General features: G+C 46.8%; 1 protein-coding gene across 1 annotated transcript; it reads left to right on the top strand.

The window, feature by feature from the left end:
* Positions 1-9135: 9135 nt before the first annotated feature.
* Positions 9136-12167, top strand: LOC125525817 (LRR receptor-like serine/threonine-protein kinase GSO1). Its single transcript, XM_048690819.1, has one exon. It carries the CDS (start codon positions 9229-9231, stop codon positions 11878-11880), a length of 2652 nt encoding a protein of 883 aa, XP_048546776.1. The 5' UTR covers positions 9136-9228; the 3' UTR covers positions 11881-12167.
* The last annotated feature ends 6643 nt before the right edge of the window (positions 12168-18810 follow it).

Genomic DNA, 18810 nt, shown 5'->3' with positions numbered 1-18810 from the left:
GAAGGAAATATGCCCTAGAGGCAATAATAAAGTTATTATTTATTTCCTCATATCATGATAAATGTTTATTATTCATGCTAGAATTGTATTAACCGGAAACATAATACATGTGTGAATACATAGACAAACATAGTGTCACTAGTATGCCTCTACTTGACGAGCTCGTTAATCGAAGATGGTTGAGTTTCCTAGCCATGGACATGAGTTGTCATTTGATTAATGGGATCGCATCATTAGGAGAATGATGTGACTGACATGACCCATTATGTTAGCTTAGCACTTGATCGTTTAGTATGTTGCTATTGCTTCTTCATGACTTATACATGTTCCTATGACTATGAGATTATGCAACTCCCGTTTACCGGAGGAACACTTTGTGTGCTACCAAATGTCACAACGTAACTGGGTGATTATAAAGGATCTCTACAGGTGTCTCCGAAGGTACATGTTGAGTTGGCGTATTTCGAGATTAGGATTTGTCACTCCGATTGTCGGAGAGGTATCTCTGGGCCCTCTCGGTAATGCACATCACTATAAGCCTTGCAAGCAATGTAGCTAATGAGTTAGTTGCGGGATGATGCATTACGTAACGAGTAAAGAGACATGCCGGTAACGAGATTGAACTAGGTATTGAGATACTGACGATTGAATCTCGGGCAAGTAACATACCGATGACAAAGGGAACAACGTATGTTGTTACGCAGTTTGACCGATAAAGATCTTCGTAGAATATGTAGGAGCCAATATGAGCATCCAGGTTCCGCTATTGGTTATTGACCGGAGACGTTTCTCGGTCATGTCTACATAGTTCTCGAACCCGTAGGGTCCGCAAGCTTAAAGTTCGGTGACGATCGGTATTATGAGTTTTTGTGTTTTGATGTATTGAAGGTAGTTCGGAGTCCCGGATATGATCACGAACATGATGAGGAGTCTCGAAATGGTCGAGACGTAAAGATCGATATATTGGATGACTATGTTCGGACACCGGAATGGTTTCGGATGGTTTCGGGCATATACCGGAGTATCGGGGGGTTACCGGAACCCCCCGGGGAGTTTATTGGGCCTCATGGGCCCTAGTGGAGAAGAGGAGGGGCGGCCAGGGCAGGCCGCGCGCCCCCTCCCCCTCTAGTCCGAATAGGACAAGGAGGGGGGGCGGCGCCCCCTTTCCTTTCTCTCCTCTCTCCCTTCCTTTCCCCCTCCTACTCCAACTAGGAAAAGAGGGGGTCCTACTCCCGGTGGGAGTAGGACTCCTCCCTGGCGCGCCTCCTCCTGGCCGGCCGCCCCCTCCCCCTTGATCCTTTATATACGGGGGCAGGGGGCACCTCTAGACACATCAATTGATTTTCTTGATCTCTTAGCCGTGTGCGGTGCCCCCCTCCACCATAATCCACCTCGATCATATCATAGCGGTGCTTAGGCGAAGCCCTGCGTCGGTAGCAACATCATCACCGTCATCACGCCGTTATGCTAACGGAAGTCTCCCTCGAAGCTCGGCTGGATCGGAGTTCGTGGGACGTCATCGAGCTGAACGTGTGCTGAACTCGAAGGTGTCGTACGTATGGTACTTGATCGGTCGGATTGTGAAGACGTACGACTACATCAACCGCGTTGTGCTAACGCTTCCGCTTTTGGTCTACGAGGGTACGTGGACAACAATCTCCCCTCTCATTGCTATGCATCACCATGATCTTGCGTGTGCGTAGGAAATTTTTTGAAATTACTACGTTCCCCAACAATCTCTTCTTTCCCATCCTTGTCCTTGGTGACGACGTGCTTGGCCGGCTCCAATGTGGTTCCATCCATGTATCCGAAGAAGCCGGCTCCTCTGATCTGCGGGGTGATCTGGGTGCGCCAGAGGACGTAGTTGGTGCGGGATAACCAACTTGGCCCGAGAGGTTGGAGTTGGCTGCGGCAGAGGAGGCCATGGTGGCGAGCTTTGGTGGTAGGAAAACCTAGCGAACTAGATGTGATGGAAAAGAGGGGCTCTGTATACCATCTGCGATAGGCTTGAAGCGTCGTACCCTGTTCGGGGGCACGACTTCGTGTTATATAGACAGGGGCTTATCCCTGGACATGCATACAAGTAGTTGGAGAGATTACAAATTGGGAAGCAAGGAAGGAATAAGAGATAGAGATAAGTACATGTGGTTTAGAGAGAATCTAAACTATCTCCTAACTACCTCCTGCCGAAGCCTACATGACATATGTCATCGTGACATGATGTTTAACAGCGGTTACTGTATCTTCATGTAATCGGTGTTTCTGTTTGAAGGAATACAGAGACTGGTGTACATTCTCTGCTGCTTGCTGAAATACTACTTCAGTGCTGGACATTATGTGGAGAAAAGTAGAGAAAATTTTGTGGAATGCAAGGAGAAGGTAAATTTGTGGCACTGACAATTATGTTCTCACTACATGGGTTGTAGAGTCGTTAATGTTCTTCTAAGCTAAGGAATTAAGAGGCCGGCTAGTGTTGGGATTCAGATTGACCAACGAAATTGGGTGTCACATGCGTGCAAGAAACAGAGCATGCAGTGGTCCAGGAAAAAAAATCAGAGGAGCCCAACATGATGTTGTATATCACTGTCAGACCCGTCCTCTCAGACCTTAGCAGTTTTTGTATATCCAATCATGTATCCACGTGTTGACTTTCGATGTCACACGTGAGAGGGGTGTTTAAGTGTATATGTGAAGCTGCTCCGCAGTAGGTCCAGCAAAAACAGACGAGAAGGAGCTGCTCTACTCCTTTTCGGCCAACCCCAATGCATGCCCACTGATGATGAGCACTTGTAAACTTGTTGAGACTTTCTTTGCCTTTCTTCTTTAAGATATGGCATGCATACTCGTGCATGTTCGAGAGAAAAAAAAATCCCTGAACTGACAGTTTCTAGTGAGTCAGGCTCCGCCGAAGTAGAGCAAGGGAAAGCAACGCTGAGCTCATGTGACCACGGAGATGGCGCGAGTTCGCGCGTGTCTCTGAAAAATCGGGAGGAGGATTTCGGTCACAGCCCGTCGATTTATAGCCCCATTCGCCTCACAGCTGAAACTCCCGCCACCCTTCTCCTCGCTTTCGAGCTTTCCCTCCGACGCACATCGGCACCGATGAGCAGGTAAGCGGCGGTCCTTCCCCGCCCGACAAACACATGCACGTCGATCATTTTGGCCAAATATATTTCAATGCACAAAAATACAAATTGTCTGTGCTTAATAATACATAAGGACATCTTCAGAGCGGGCCCTCAAACCGCCCGCAACGGTCCAGACCGCACGGGAGCAGTGAGGTTCACCATGATGAGTTTGTGAGTGAGGTGCATCTCGACCTCAAGCAGTGAGGTGCACCCCGGGGGTATTGGGTTCAGGTACATGTATGTATGTCGATTGGCTGCACATACTCGATGCCAACTTGTTGTGTCATTTCTAACCGGTTCTGCTCCATTTTCATCCTACTTGTTTCATGGCATCCCTACTTGTAACTTGTTCATGTACAATTAAGATTTTTTCTTACGACCTGACGATTTGTCTTTTTGAGGACCAGCATGTTTAGAGAGCCAAAACTGCAACAGTAAAGCTTTTTGTAGTATAGGGAGTTGAGGTGATGGTGGAGTGCATCCGTTTCAGGTAGTGTCTAAAAGGCCAAGTGGGGGGGGGGGGGGGGGGGGGGGAGCTGGCAGTCTTGAGTGGAATTTTCTCCTCTGCTCAAGCCAACAAGAGCAGAGGCGTGCCACATGTAACATGTTGGCAAAGCCTTTTCTCAAACAAGTAAATAAATTAAGCTATAGAGGCATGCGTTCCTTGCTATATTCCGTTCCATGTTGGCAAAGCGGAAATTTGTTGAGCTAGCTACTAACTTTACCTATGGCGCCGATCACTTGGATGATGATAAGCTAGTGATTTGTTTAGGACGAGACAACTTGGCCGTGGCTGTAAAGTGTAAAGCACCATGTCCATGCCATGCATGCTTAATCTCTCTTCTCAGTACAACGAGCCACTTTATCCCTCCGTTTTCTTGTCACTAAAATCATAGTGTGGAAAGGCAATTCGATCGTATTTGCTCGCTGAAATTCGTACAAATCCGATACAACATATCGTATCAGTACCGCCAACCGAGGATGACAACAACTGAGCTTTCACTTGGACGCACGCATCAGGCATCACTCATACTATTAAGTACCACTCCCTCCATTCCTAAATAATTGTCTTTCTAAAGATTTTAACAAGTGACTACATACGTTGTAAAATGAGTGAATTTACACTCTAAAACATGTTTACATACATCTATATGTTGTAGTGCATTTAAGATGGCTAAAAAGACAAATATTTGGGAACGGAGGGAGTAGTATAATATTGACCCTAAGAAGTAAGAACTTATCTGCAAAAGATATTCTAATCCTGATTGCGCAAGCGACCGATGTGGCCTGAATATTCCAGGAAATAAACCGATAACTAATTAACCGGCAGTCGCTGGATTGCACAAGCAGTCTTCAGCATATCTTCCTCATTGGGTGTGAAGATTTGGAGCGCATGCCAAAAGGTATTGGTCCGGCCTTGGTTGAGTTTCCCTGTCTAGGACGGATCGGGTTCGGTCCCATGTAGGCTTCTCATAAGCTTGGCAAAAATTTATTACATATCATAATACTTGAGTTCCAACTAGCAATACTACCTGGATGGCTATAAGATAGTTCTGGAGTTACATAGCTTTAGACCATACAAGATACTTATTATATGTAGCTTTAGACCATATTAATTCCAACCCCCATATGTGGGGGTGAAGATCTGGTGCTACGGGAGCACCTCACATTAGGTGCTCCCAATTTTCAAAATGCACATTTAAATATTTCAAAATTTCCAAAAACAATTGTGGATGTTAGCACCACATAAATGTACAATCCTTAAGAATTTCAGATCAAAATTCGAAATACACATTGAGAAACAAAAAAAGACAAATCCATCATGAATGTTTTGCACAAAACCCCCCAAACATTCCCGAAATGACACTATGGTCCACATCCCGTGATGCTGCCCATTCGATCTCAGATTGGCAGCCGAGGTCGCCTGGGAGCACATAATGTGAGGTCCCCCTGTAGCACCAGATATTCACCCCACATATGTGACATCCAGATCATACATATCACTTGATGGATTCCCATTTAAATACTCTGTGTACTCCCTCCGTCCTTGAAAGAGTGTACTTTCAACTTTATAAAAAGTTTACTAGAAAGTGATCAAATGGGCCAAATTACCTGATCAATGCTGTTTTTAAAAAGTTTAGTAGAAATGCGGTGGCTTTTCCACAAAAGAAAAAAAATAGCGACAAGGTGGTCTTCTCCAAACCTAACTGTAAATGTGATGGTTTTCTACAATTAACTCTATATAATTTATATTTAGTATCCCAACAATTTCTGTTTGATATTATGGTGGATGAAGATCATATTGCCCCAGTAATCTATTTTCATATACATTTTCTGTGACTATGAATTAAGATAACATGCTTTCTTGCAAGAAAGAAAAAAAGAAAGCGGAAGATGAAATGTCAGCAATCAGATGACATCATTTATGTATATCTAACCTGATGTACCTAGTAGCGTGGTAGGTGGTGTGCAAGTAGGGTAAATATTTTTATATGCCGGATAAATTTGTTATAACAACAGCCAGACGGCATGACTGGTCTACATCCAGTTTGATGTAGCAAGTAGGGTAATATCATATCTAATTGGATGAGCTCTTACAATATTAGTATTCATTCTATTGGCTCTTGGGGAAGATACATTGACTGCGTCTGTTGCAGACGGCAGAGAGTAATGTTTATGCATGGAGTATCTGTCACCATCAAGGGCTTTTCCTTGAAATGTCGGTGTCTTACGGGGATCACATTTGTACAAATTGATTTTTTTGGAGGGGGGGGGGGGGGGGGGGGGGGGGGTGGTTGAAATCAACCGACGGGACCACTACCCCTTTCTGCTGTTGTTTTGAACCTTAGCATCGATGGGCCTATAGCTGGACCAGCTTCGCTACCAACGTTTTCTATGGCTCAAGCGAGTAAAAAGCATAAAGCTACTACTTTACAGGTTTATGGTTTTAAATTTTTCTCAGATAACTACTAAGTCAGGGGTCGGCTGTTTCAAAAAACCCAAAACTCTGAATACTTATCAATTGATCACAATTATGACAGGTGAGCCCGATGCGTAAGAGCTCTAATTGTTTGACCGTTTGTTTGACCCTTAGGGATGGGCTTGCACACAAATTTAAAAAATCAATCAGGTCCCTGCATTTTTTTGCAAAAAGCAATCTGGTCCTTGCTCCAGATCAGGGCAGCCATGGCGCTACTTCTCTCGCCCCCGAGCTCTCCTGACCGAACCTCGCGACGTCGCCTCCTCCGGCCGGCGAGCCGACCGGCACCCGCCGCCGGTGATCCCCGGGCTCAACCCTGGTCGCTCCTTCACCTCACCTCCATCTCTCCCTGCCTATCTATGCCCCCGCCGACCTGTGCTGCACGACGCAGCCGTGCTGCACAACGCTGCAGTGCTAGTGGCCGCCTCTCCGCGCCGGCTCCCCACGGCAGGCGGCGAGCCGTGGCAACCCCATGATGGGCAGCGACCCCCAGCAGGTCCAGATGGCGGGCGACGGCGCAGTGAACCGAGGGTACCCCATGGCGGGCGGCGCGGCGGCCCTCAGCGCCTCCAGATGGCGCGCGGCAGCGCGACGACCCATGCCGGACCCCATGGCGCGCGGCGGAGACTCCAGACGGCGCGCGTGGCAGGGTCGCCGGCCTCTTGTATGCCTCCTCGTCTCCACCTTGCCACCAGGAGCTCCGGCGAGCTCCATCAACAGCAGTGGAGGGGGGCTCGAAGTGGCATAGGGCGGTGGCCGGACGTGGCACAGGACGGCGGCGTGGAGTGTGGTCGGCGGCCATGGCGGTTCTGTGTTGTTCTTGACGGACGGCGGCGTGGAGTGTGTTCGGCGGCCATGGCGGTTCTTTGCTGTTCTTGACGAGCAGGGAGAGTGGGAGCAGAAGGGAGGCAGAGAGGAGAAGAGGAAGATAAGAAGAGAGACTGACATGTGGGCCCCACATGTCAGTTAGCGGTCAAACTACCAGTCGAACTAACGCTTCGTTTAGGTGTGGGCCTAACCTGTCATAATCGTGATCAATTGATAAGCACTCGGCGATTTGGGTTTTTTAAAACAGCCGACCACCTATTTAGTAGTTATCTGAGAAAATTTAAAAATCGGTAGTTTTTTGAAACCCTGGTCTGTAAAGTAGTTTTATGCTATTTACTCGGCTTAGGCACAGGGTACATCTAAGGTGCGGCTGCTCCGATGGATACCAAGGCAACCCTTACATTGTTGATGGATGCCAAGGTACCACCATTCGTTCGCCTCTGTTTCTTATCCATCACCTACTTTGTTAGTTCCTTGTTATTCTACCTTTACATTGTTGGTACTTCCTAATTAAACTGCTAAAACAACATATATTATGGTACAGAAGTAGTAGAATACATCGTCCACTTTTCCACACCATTTAGGGGTTTATACATGTGAATTTGCTCTTATATGCAGTTTAACATAGTACATTAATATTAACACAAAGATATCTCGTATTCATGATCCGGTCAACAACACTTTGACATCCATTATAAAAAATTAAAAATTAATAGTCATGGCCGGCCTATATGATTCCATGTCTATTTAAGAACCGGACAAATCTTGAGGTAAGTTAAAGTGTTGCTCATCTTTGACCGCGTGCTTAGAGTTTGGGTTGCGGTCGCCTGGTTGGTACATGGAACCGAATATATATAGCTATGTGAGTACAACCACTTCATGAAGCTCGGCTTCGAAACCAAGTGGGGAAAACACTTGGGTCAATCGATAGCACATAACAAATCCAATAGAAGGGTGTGGCTAGCTCTCATCTAGATGAAAAATAATTATATCCCATCTAACGCCCACACCGTTTGATTTTAGGCGGAGATTCGTGAAGATTTTTTTATTTCTTGTTTGATTAATCAAATAGCATAGGATAAATCATGGTCTCGAAACTTGTTTCATGTAGTCGATCAACTAAATGTATTATATATGAATTAACAAAGCGACCAGGTTGTTTCATGTCTACTTCTGAAGTGCAATCAAAAGTCAATTCTATTTTATTTGAATTAACAAAGTGGTTTGTACATTATCTATAATCATATGTTCTCGGTGGCTTGATTTAAAGACCGTAATTTAATTACCCCAGTACTGTTAAACATGATGTACTGCCGTACATGTTGGGCATACTGGGGCGCATTGTAACATATCTTAACAAGAGTACTTGGGCCGTAGGTTAGGAGGTTAGAGGTGTAGTTTATCTTCTGTAACCACAATTCTATCTTTGTCTACCTTGATCCCCAAGATGTAATCTCTTCTATAAGATCTCAACTGTATGCGCTATCAGGGAGGTGTGCCCCTGCCTATAACACGTACGGGGTCCCCACTTGCTGAGGTAAGACGTTTTCGCTAAACACATAGAAAGAATTCAATAATTCACTTTCAGTATGTCGGTATGTCTTCTAAGGAGGAAGCAAGTTGGATCCCCAGCTAGCTTTCAAGGAGTAATTCTCCGTGTGAAGACTCAAGAGAGGAAGACTTGCAAGTGGCATGCATTGTCATGTTGGGACCACTCCCTCTTTCAATTATTAGTACCTGTTGTTGTTATTGTTATTGATGAAGTGAGTGGCCACGTTATTCAAACTTGCAACGCCACTGTGGGTCCTCAATAGTTAGGCCGTTAAAGCTGATCTTTCAACAAACCATCCTCAATAGTTGTTTACTTGTACACTAGGTTGTTCAATGCTGGGTTAAATATCAGTATACTTGACAGATTCTTTAACAAGATTAACAACTTAATGCTCAATCTGAGATGTTGACATGATTAACAGCTTGCTCATGTTGACATGATTAATGCTCAATCTGAGTTGTTTAAACCGAGCTCATGTGCGCCATGATTAACAGCTTGCTTACCGAACTTCACAACATCAGTCTTTGATCAGTCTGAGATGTTGACATAAAATGTAAGAATACATATATACGGTAGTTGCCCACATTACTTAATATCACGGAAACGTGACAGCTGACGGCCTCCACACAATGAGCATCTCACAAAGACAGACGTGATGCCATTTAATCTCAACTTGGTAAAAGTCCATTCAAGCTTCCGCGAAAATAGCTACGCCGTGGCTGTAGCACTGCACTTCCGCCATGCACCACTCAATCGCCATTGCCAAGCTCGCCTTGCTCCTCGCCACTGCAGCCGTGTCCTGCGGCTTCTTCGTCGTCGCACATGCACATGCGCAGAAGAGCTGCTGGCCACGCGAGAGGGACGCGTTGCTGGCCTTGAAGCAGGGCATCAACGACACCGATGGCGTCCTCGCCTCGTGGCAAAAACTGCGCCATGACTGCTGCCGCTGGACGGGCGTCGCCTGCAGCAACGAAACCGGCCATGTCACCGAGCTTCACATCGGTCTCAGCTGGTTGTTCGGCCAGATAAGTCCTTCCTTGCTTTCTCTCCAGCATCTCGAGTACCTGGATCTCAGCACCACCTCCCTACTTGGACCAAACGGCAGCAGTGTATTCCCAGATTTCTTGTCTTCTTTGCACAACTTGAGACATCTCGATCTCGCCGGCACGCCATACTCTGGTAGAGTTCCTGCTCGGCTTTCCAACCTTTCAAATTTGGAGTATCTCGATCTTAGTGGGACATCCCTGCATGGTCGTGCTCAGTTCCTGTTTTCTTACAAAAACTTGATACGTCTCGATCTCTCCAACACGCTCTTCTCCGGTACACTGCCGCCTCAGCTAGGCAAACTTTCAAAGTTGGAGTATCTCGATCTCACCAGCACGCTCTTTTCCGGTACACTGCCGCCTCAGCTAGGCAATCTTTCAAACTTGCGACACCTTGACCTCAGTTATATGCAAAATATACACACAGCAGATGTCTCATGGTTAACTCATCTGCATTTCCTGGAATATCTTGACATGAGTGACATAAATCTCGGCACCGCCGACGTGTTCCCTGTGGCCAACACAATCCCAACTCTCAAGGACCTCATTCTTAGTAACTGCTCGCTTCCATACGCCAACCAGCCGCTCACACACCTAAACCTCACAAGCCTTGAGCGGCTTGATCTCAACAGAAACGATCTGGGCCATCGAATTGATACGAGTTGGTTTTGGAACATAACAGGCATCACACATTTAGACCTTGATGAAACCTATCTCTATGGTCCATTCCCTGACGCCCTAGGAGGTATGACATCCCTCCAATTCCTATCCTTTGCCTATAATGGCAATTCAGCCACAATAATGGTGGACATGAAAAATCTCTGTGATTTAGAGCTCCTACGGCTTGATGGAAGTCTCGCGCTTGGGAACATAACAGAGTTTTTAAGGAAACTGCCACAATGCTCGTCCAACAAATTCCTCTCTGTGTATTCGAACCACAACAATATGACAGGAATGCTGCCAGATATGGTTGGGCACTTGACCAACTTACAAGATCTTTCCCTTTCTAACAACAGCATTACTGGAGCTATACCATCGGGGTTAAGGAATCTTACTAGTTTGTATGGCCTCGATCTCACTTTGAACCAGCTAACTGGCCAGATACCAATGTTACCGAGAAGCCTCACTCGATTGGCCATCTCCATGAACTCCTTGTCAGGACCTTTGCCGTTAGATTTTGGAGCTCCAGATCTTACAGATCTAAATCTCTTCTCCAATTGCCTTACTGGTCATGTTCCTAGGGCTATTTGTGAATTGAAAAACCTTAGTTTGTTGGATCTATCCAATAATCTCTTTGAGGGAGAATTTCCATGGTGTTCTGCGATGCCAAGCATGGAATTTCTGATCTTAAGTAACAATAACTTGTCTGGAAATTTTCCATCTTGGATTCAGAACAGCTCACAATTAGTTTTCCTTGATCTTGCGGTGAACAAGTTCTATGGAACGTTACCCATGTGGATTGGAGAATTGGTGAACTTGAAATTTTTGCTGCTAAACCATAACATGTTTTATGGGGATATTCCAGCCAACATCACAAATCTTATACTACTTCAGTACTTCAGTTTAGCAAGCAACAATATCTCAGGATCAATTCCATCGTCCTTGTCAAAATTAATAGCAATGACACTAGAACATCCACAGCGTGGGACTCGCTGGTATGTTCAAGAGGTCATAAACAAGGACATTTTGTCTGTGGTGATGAAGCGGCAAAATATGAAGTATGACATATATAGAGTTAACGAGATGTACGGCATTGACATTTCACTCAACCACTTAACAGGTGGAATTCCAGATGAGATAACTTCTCTTAATGGATTGTTTACTTTGAATTTATCTTGGAATCACCTGAGCGGGAAAATTCCTACGAACATTGGGGCTATGAAATCACTAGAATCACTCGACTTATCCTGGAACAACCTTTCCGGTGAAATCCCGACAAGCTTGACAGATTTGACGTATCTAAGCTCCTTGGACTTGTCATACAACAATCTTGTAGGAAGAATTCCGACAGGACGTCAACTTGACACCCTCTATGCCGAGAACCCGTCCATGTACAGCAGCAATAATGGTCTTTGTGGGCCTCCTCTTAAAAAGAATTGCCCAGGCAACAATGCTCTAGAGCATGGTAACCAGCAGAGAAGAGAAAATGGTTATGATCCAGTGGCGTTCTTCTACTTTGGGCTGATGGCTGGCTTTGTGGCGGGACTCTGGGTTGTCTTTTGTGCTCTTCTGTTCAAAAGAGCATGGAGGAATGCTTATTTTCGCCTCTTTGACAAGCTACATGACAATGTGTACGTGTTTGTTGTTGTTACTTGGGGCATGATGACCAGTAAGACAACTACAAGTTAAGAACTGGCGTGCTAAACCAAATAAGGCTGATCTGATGCTGGTGTCATTCTACTGTTGAAGTGTATGAATAAATAAGAGTGAGGAAGTATTTTGTAGCTTGTACAAGAATGTGTTTTGTTGGAGATTATAAGCTTGTAATATGTCTTAGAAGTAACAAATATTTTGTTAGGATCGTGTACACCAATCTGATTGATAAAGATTTGGTAATCCTACCAACCTTGTATTCTTGGCCTACATGGCTTTGCCCCTATATTAACATGAAAGCGTGCCGAGGCAAAGGCATAAGCTTCCACAAAACATTATTTCATTGTTCATTCTGTGTGCTAACCTGTGAATCTCACCAACTCGAATTCCAGTCTAAAAGCCCCCCGGCAGAACATATTTCCTTCACATGATACTACATACACTTAGCTACCGGGCGTGGCCTTATTTTCCTCAACCGAGTCAAGTCGCATCACACGTGTCAGATTTCCCCATTTCAGTTTCCCCCTGGACAATATGGAAACACCAGACGCATGGGTAGCAGTGGAGAGTCCGGACGCATGCAGTTTGACGAAAGAGCAGAGATCCAGCAAAACAAGAGCAGTGGTTCAAGAAAAACAGAGGAGAGGAGCTGCTCTGTTTTGAGCAACCAAATGCATACATTTTTTTTCCGGGAACTCTTGGTACATCTTACAGAGCACTGCTAGGTAGTTAGTGGTGACAGAGTATCACACTCAAGTTGAAGCTTTCTTTCTTTCTTTCTTTTCGGAACCCGCGATACTGAATAAAGGTACTCCCCTCTCAAGAAATGATGAAGCTCGGCACGGTTCAGTTCAGTTTAGTTAAGCGATGGTGCAGATGGTCCGTGAACACCCACATATATAACAGAAGTCAAACGAGCCATCACGTTAGTCCACATAGATTAAATTACCTCGGCCGTAAATTATAAATATTAATGGTTAAGATTTAAAAGATATAGCGTTACATACAAATATAATTACGTTGAGACAGTTTGACATGTCACGTTGCCGGGGATGGTTGGAGACGATGTTCTGTTTGGGGATGGCTTTTTCATTATGATATACATTACAGGCCACTAGAGGTAACCAGCAAAGCATTCCGAAAGGGGCTGCGGCTCATCACCCTCTTCTATAATATTCTGTGGCCGAATCAAATTGTGGTATTCTGGGAACACCCTAAGCAAAGAAACCTTCCGAGCACGTTCTCATTTAATTTGGTGTTGTGCATGACATTTCCTGTAAAGACTCTACCTTTTGTAACCTCCAACAAGTCGCCACTAGTATTCACTCTAGCTAGGAGAGTGCAAGAAATTTCTTCCTCCAACGAATGTGGTGACCCACCATGACCATGAATGACATTAATGACAGAGGGGCTTCTGATGATCTTAGTGGGAGCAAGGGCCGGCGCCGTATATCAACCATTTCTGGTATATTTGTCGACCCTTTTGACTGAATATGCTTCCGAACCTCTGCTAGAAAATCAGGTAAGACTTCATTTAACCTTTCATTTACTAAATTAACTATTCAGTCTCTGTCCCTTCTTTCTTTTTGCGACTTAGTCATCCTTTTCTTGGGGGGATAGTAGGCATCCCAGAAAGTACTGTCGGCGCCGAGCTTACGGCCTCGTGTGGGCTCTCTCTACCTGTCGAGGGCGTACAAAATTGGGTCGAATGACCACCTTGGGGCATTCGGCAACTCTTCAGGGCTTGGTGTGTTTTGGGTAAAAATTTCCTGCATGAGCAAACTCATATCGTTTAGAAAATGGTCCTAAACATATATATGATGGAAAGTGTGGTTGTATAGGCTAATTACGTACCACTCTTTCGGCCGCAAGGTCTTTGAAGTAGTAGAGTCCGGTTTCTTTATGAAGCACTGACACACTGCAATGATGCAACTCGCCATTGACAATAGTCATGGACTTGGATCGCCGAATTATCTGCCTGGCCAGAGTCTCATCCTCTGGTAACTCGCCCCCGTTCATGTACGCAAGATAAGGAATCGTCCAATCCGGAATGACATGAAGAGCTGCCACCAATTGAGCCTCCGGATCAGGAATAGCCAAATCCTCTTCACCAGGGAGCTTGACCGACGGGTTATGCAGCACATCCAAGAAAACATTAGGTGGGACCGGTTTGCGTTGAGAGCCCAACCGGCTTAAAGCGTCCGCCGCTTCATTCTTCCAGCGGTCCACGTGGTCCACCTGTTAACCCTTGAAGTGACCTGCAACAATATCCACCTCACGACGATATGTTGCCATGAGTGGGTCCTTGGAATCCCAAGTGCCAGACACCTGCTGAGCCACCAGGTCCGAGTCACCGAAGCACTTAACTCGGCTTAGATTCATCTCCTTAGCCATCCAGAGACCATGGAGTAAGGCTTCATACTCAGCTGCATTGTTAGTACAAGGGAACATTAAGCGGAGAACGTAACAAAACTTATCACCTCGTGGGGAAGTTAACACGACTCCAGCCCCCGAGCCCTCCAATTGCCTGGATCCATCAAAATGGATAGTCCAATATGTGTGATCCGGCTTCTCTTCAGGTGCTTGCAGTTCTGTCCAATCATTGATGAAATCCAAAAGTGCTTGAGACTTGACCGTCGTCCGGGGCACGTATTTCAATCCGTGCGGCCCAAGCTCTATAGCCCACTTGGCAATCCGGCCGGTTGCTTCCCTGTTCTGGACTACATCTCCCAAGGGAGCAGAACTGACCACTGTGATGGGGGGTCCTTGGAAGTACTGCTTAAGCTTCCGGCTTGCCATAAAAACTCCATATACCAGCTTCTGCCAATGCGGGTACCTTTGCTTGGACTCAGCAAGCACCTCGCTGATATAGTAAACCGGACGCTGAACCGGATATTCCTTGCCTGCCTCCTTGCGCTCCACCACAATAGCCACGCTGACTGCACGAGCATTAGCTGCGACATATAGTAGCAACGGTTCCTTGTCAATTGGAGCGGCGAGAACAGGCGGATTGGCTAACTGCCGCTTTAAATCCTCAAACGCTTTATCAGCAGCAGAACTCCAAACGAATTGATCCGTCTTCTTCAATGAGGGAGTCCTGGATTAGGGGGTGTTCGGGTAGCCGGACTATACCTTCGCCGGACTCCTGGACTATGAAGATACAAGATTGAAGACTTCGTCCCGTGTCCGGATGGGACTTTCCTTGGCGTGGAAGGCAAGCTTGGCGATGCGGATATTCAAGATCTCCTACCCTTGTAACCGACTCTGTGTAACCCTAACCCTATCCGGTGTCTATATAAACTGGAGGGTTGTAGTCCGTAGGACAATCATCTTCATACACAATCATACCATAGGCTAGCTTCTAGGGTTTAGCCTCTTTGATCTCGTGATAGATCTACTCTTGTACTACCCATATCATTAATATTAATCAAGCAGGAGTAGGGTATTACCTCCATCGAGAGGGCCCGAACCTGGGTAAAAACATCGTGTCCGTTGTCTCCTGTTACCATCCGGCCTTGACGCACAGTTTGGGACCCCCTACCCGAGATCCGCCGGTTTTGACACTGGTGCTTTCATTGAGAGTTCCTCTGTGTCGTCGCCTTTAGGCCCGATGGCTCCTTTGATCATCAGTAACGATGAGGTCCAGGGTGAGACTTTCCTCCCCGGACAAATCTTCGTCTTCGGCGGCTTCGCCCTGCGGGCCAATTCGTTTGTCCACCTGGAGCAGATCGAAAGCTACGCCCCTGGCCATCAGGTCAGGTTCGGAAGCCTAAACTACACGGCAGACATCCGCGGAGATTTGTTCTTCGGCAGATTCGAGCCACAGCCAAGCGTGCCGCACTGTTTCGATGGGCATGATCTAGCTCTGCAGCCGAACAGTGACTTGGAGGCCGCACACGCGCTGGCTCCGACCCTTAATTCGGAGCCCACTGCGCCAATCGAGGATGAGCGGTTGGGCGTCACCTCGGGGGCTGCGATCTCAAGTGTGATCGAGCCGAACGCCAGCCCCGCACTCCGCGTGACTCATGACTCCGAGGATCCGGGCTCCTCTCTGGACTCCGAACCCCCCATGCCCCTACCGATCGAATCCGATTGGGCGCCGATAATGGTGTTCACCACCGCGGACATCTTTCAGCACTCGCCTTTTGGCGATATCTTGAACTCTCTCAAGTCTCTCTCTTTATCAGGAGAGCCCTGGCCGAACTGCGGTCAGCGAGGATGGGATACGGACGATGAAGAAATTCAAAGCCCACCCACCACCCACTTTGTAGCCACTGTCGACGATCTAACCGACATGCTTGACTTCGGCTCCGATGACATCGACGGGATGGACGACGATGTAGGAGACGAACAGGAACCAGCACCTGTAGGGGGCTGGAAGGCCACCTCGTCATATGACATATATATGGTGGATACTCCAAAAGACGGAGATGGCGATGGAACAGCGGGGGATGACACCTCCAAGAAACAGCCAAAGCGCCGGCGTCAGCTGTTGGGGAACGTAGCAGAAATTCAAAATTTTCCTACGTGTCACCAAGATCTATCTATGGAGAGACCAGCAACGAGGGGAAGGAGAGTGCATCTACATACCCTTGTAGACCGCTAAGCGGAAGCGTTCAAGTGAATGGGGTTGATGGAGTTGTACTCATCGTGATCCAAATCACCGATGATCCTAGTGCCGAACGGACGACACCTCCGCGTTCAACACACGTACAACCCGACGATGTCTCCCACGCCTTGATCCAGCAAGGAGACAGGAAGAGGTTGAGGAAGACTCCATCCAGCAGCAGCACAACAGCGTGGTGGTGGTGGAGGAGTGAGGCAATCCTGCAGGGCTTCGCCAAGCACCACGGGATATGAGGAGAAAGAGAGGGATGCAGGGCTGCGTCATATATAGGAGAGGAACTCGCGTGTTATGAGCAGCCCAAACCTCAACTATATATAGGGTAAGGGGAGGGGCTGCGCCCCCTTTAGGGTTTCCACCCCTAGGGGTGGCGGCCAGCCTAGATCCCATCTAAGGGGGGCGGCCAAGGGGGAGGGGGAGAGGGAGGCGCACCAGGATGGGCCTTAGGGCCCATTTGCCCTAGGGTTTGTCCCCTTCTCCTCTCCTCTCCCTTGCGCCTTGGGCCCTTGTGGGGCGCACCAGCCCACCTGGGGCTGGTCCCCTCCCACACTTGGCCCATGCAGCCCTCCGGGGCTGGTGGCCCCACTTGGTGGACCCCCGGGACCCTCCCGGTGGTCCCGGTACATTACCGATAAAACCCGAAACTTTTCCGGTGACCAAAACAGGACTTCCCATATATAAATCTTTACCTCTGGACCATTCCGGAACTCCTCGTGACGTCCGGGATCTCATCCGACTCCGAACAACATTCGGTAACCACATACAAACTTCCTTTATAACCCTAGCGTCATCGAACCTTAAGTGTGTAGACCCTACGGGTTCGGGAGACATGCAGACATGACCGAGACGTTCTCCGGTCAATAACCAACAGCGGGATCGATACTCATGTTGGCTCCCACATGTTCCACGATGATCTCATCGGATGAACCACGATGTCAAGGACTTAATCAATCCCGTATACAATTCCCTTTGTCTAGTGGTATGATACTTGCCCGAGATTCGATCGTCGGTATCCCGATACCTTGTTCAATCTCGTTACCGGCAAGTCTCTTTACTTGTTCTGTAACGCATCATCCCGTGATCAATGATCAACTCCTTGATCACATTGTGCACATTATGATGATGTCCTACCGAGTGGGCCCAGAGATACCTCTCCGTCACACGGAGTGACAAATCCCAGTCTCGATTCGTGCCAACCCAACAGACACTTTCGGAGATACCCGTAGTGTACCTTTATAGCCACCCAGTTACGTTGTGACGTTTGGCACACCCAAAGCACTCCTACGGTATCCGGGAGTTGCACAATCTCATGGTCTAAGGAAATGATACTTGACATTAGAAAAGCTTTAGCATACGAACTACACGATCTAGTGCTATGCTTAGGATTGGGTCTTGTCCATCACATCATTCTCCTAATGATGTGATCCCGTTATCAACGACATCCAATGTCCATGGTCAGGAAACCGTAACCATCTATTGATCAACGAGCTAGTCAACTAGAGGCTTACTAGGGACATGGTGTTGTCTATGTATCCACACATGTATCTGAGTTTCCTATCAATACAATTCTAGCATGGATAATAAACGATTATCATGAACAAGGAAATATAATAATAATCAATTTATTATTGCCTCTAGGGCATATTTCCAACAGTCTCCCACTTGCACTAGAGTCAATAATCTAGTTCACATCGATATGTGATTAACACTCAAGGTCACATCCCCACGTGACTAACACCCAAAGAGTTTACTAGAGTCAATAATCTAGTTCACATTTACCATGTGACTAACACTCGATGAGTTCTGGGTTTGATCATGTTATGCTTGTGAGAGAGGTTATAGTCAACGGGTCTGAACCTTTCAGATCCGTGTGTGCTTTACAAATCTCTATGTCATCTCCTAGATGCAGCTACCACGCTCTATTTGGAGCTATTCCAAATAACTGTTCTACTATACGAATCCAGTTTACTACTCAGAATAATCTGGATTAGTGTCAAAGTTTGCATTGGCGTAACCCTTTACGACGAACTCTTTTACCACCTCCATAATCGAGAAAATTCCTTAGTCCACTAGTTACTAAGGATAACTTTGACCGCTGTCCTGTGATGCATTCTTGGATCACCCTTGTACCCCTTGACTGACTCATGGCAAGGCATACTTCAGGTGCGGTACACAGCATAGCATACTGTAGAGCCTACGTCTTAAGCATAGGGGACGACCTTCGTCCTTTCTCTCTATTCTGCCGCGGTCAGGTTTTGTGTCTTACTCAATGTTCACACCTTAAAACTCAGGCAAGAACTCCTTCTTTGACTGATCCATCTTGAACACCTTCAAGATCATGT

The sequence above is a fragment of the Triticum urartu genome, chromosome 7 (genome assembly GCF_003073215.2).
Source record: "Triticum urartu cultivar G1812 chromosome 7, Tu2.1, whole genome shotgun sequence".
NCBI lineage: Eukaryota > Viridiplantae > Streptophyta > Magnoliopsida > Poales > Poaceae > Triticum > Triticum urartu.
This window is presented reverse-complemented; position numbering and strand designations above follow the sequence as displayed.

Coding starts and splice junctions, on each gene's coding strand:
- LOC125525817 (XM_048690819.1), top strand. CDS start 9,229: ATGCACCACTCAATCGCCATTGCCAAGCTCGCCTTGCTCCTCGCCACT.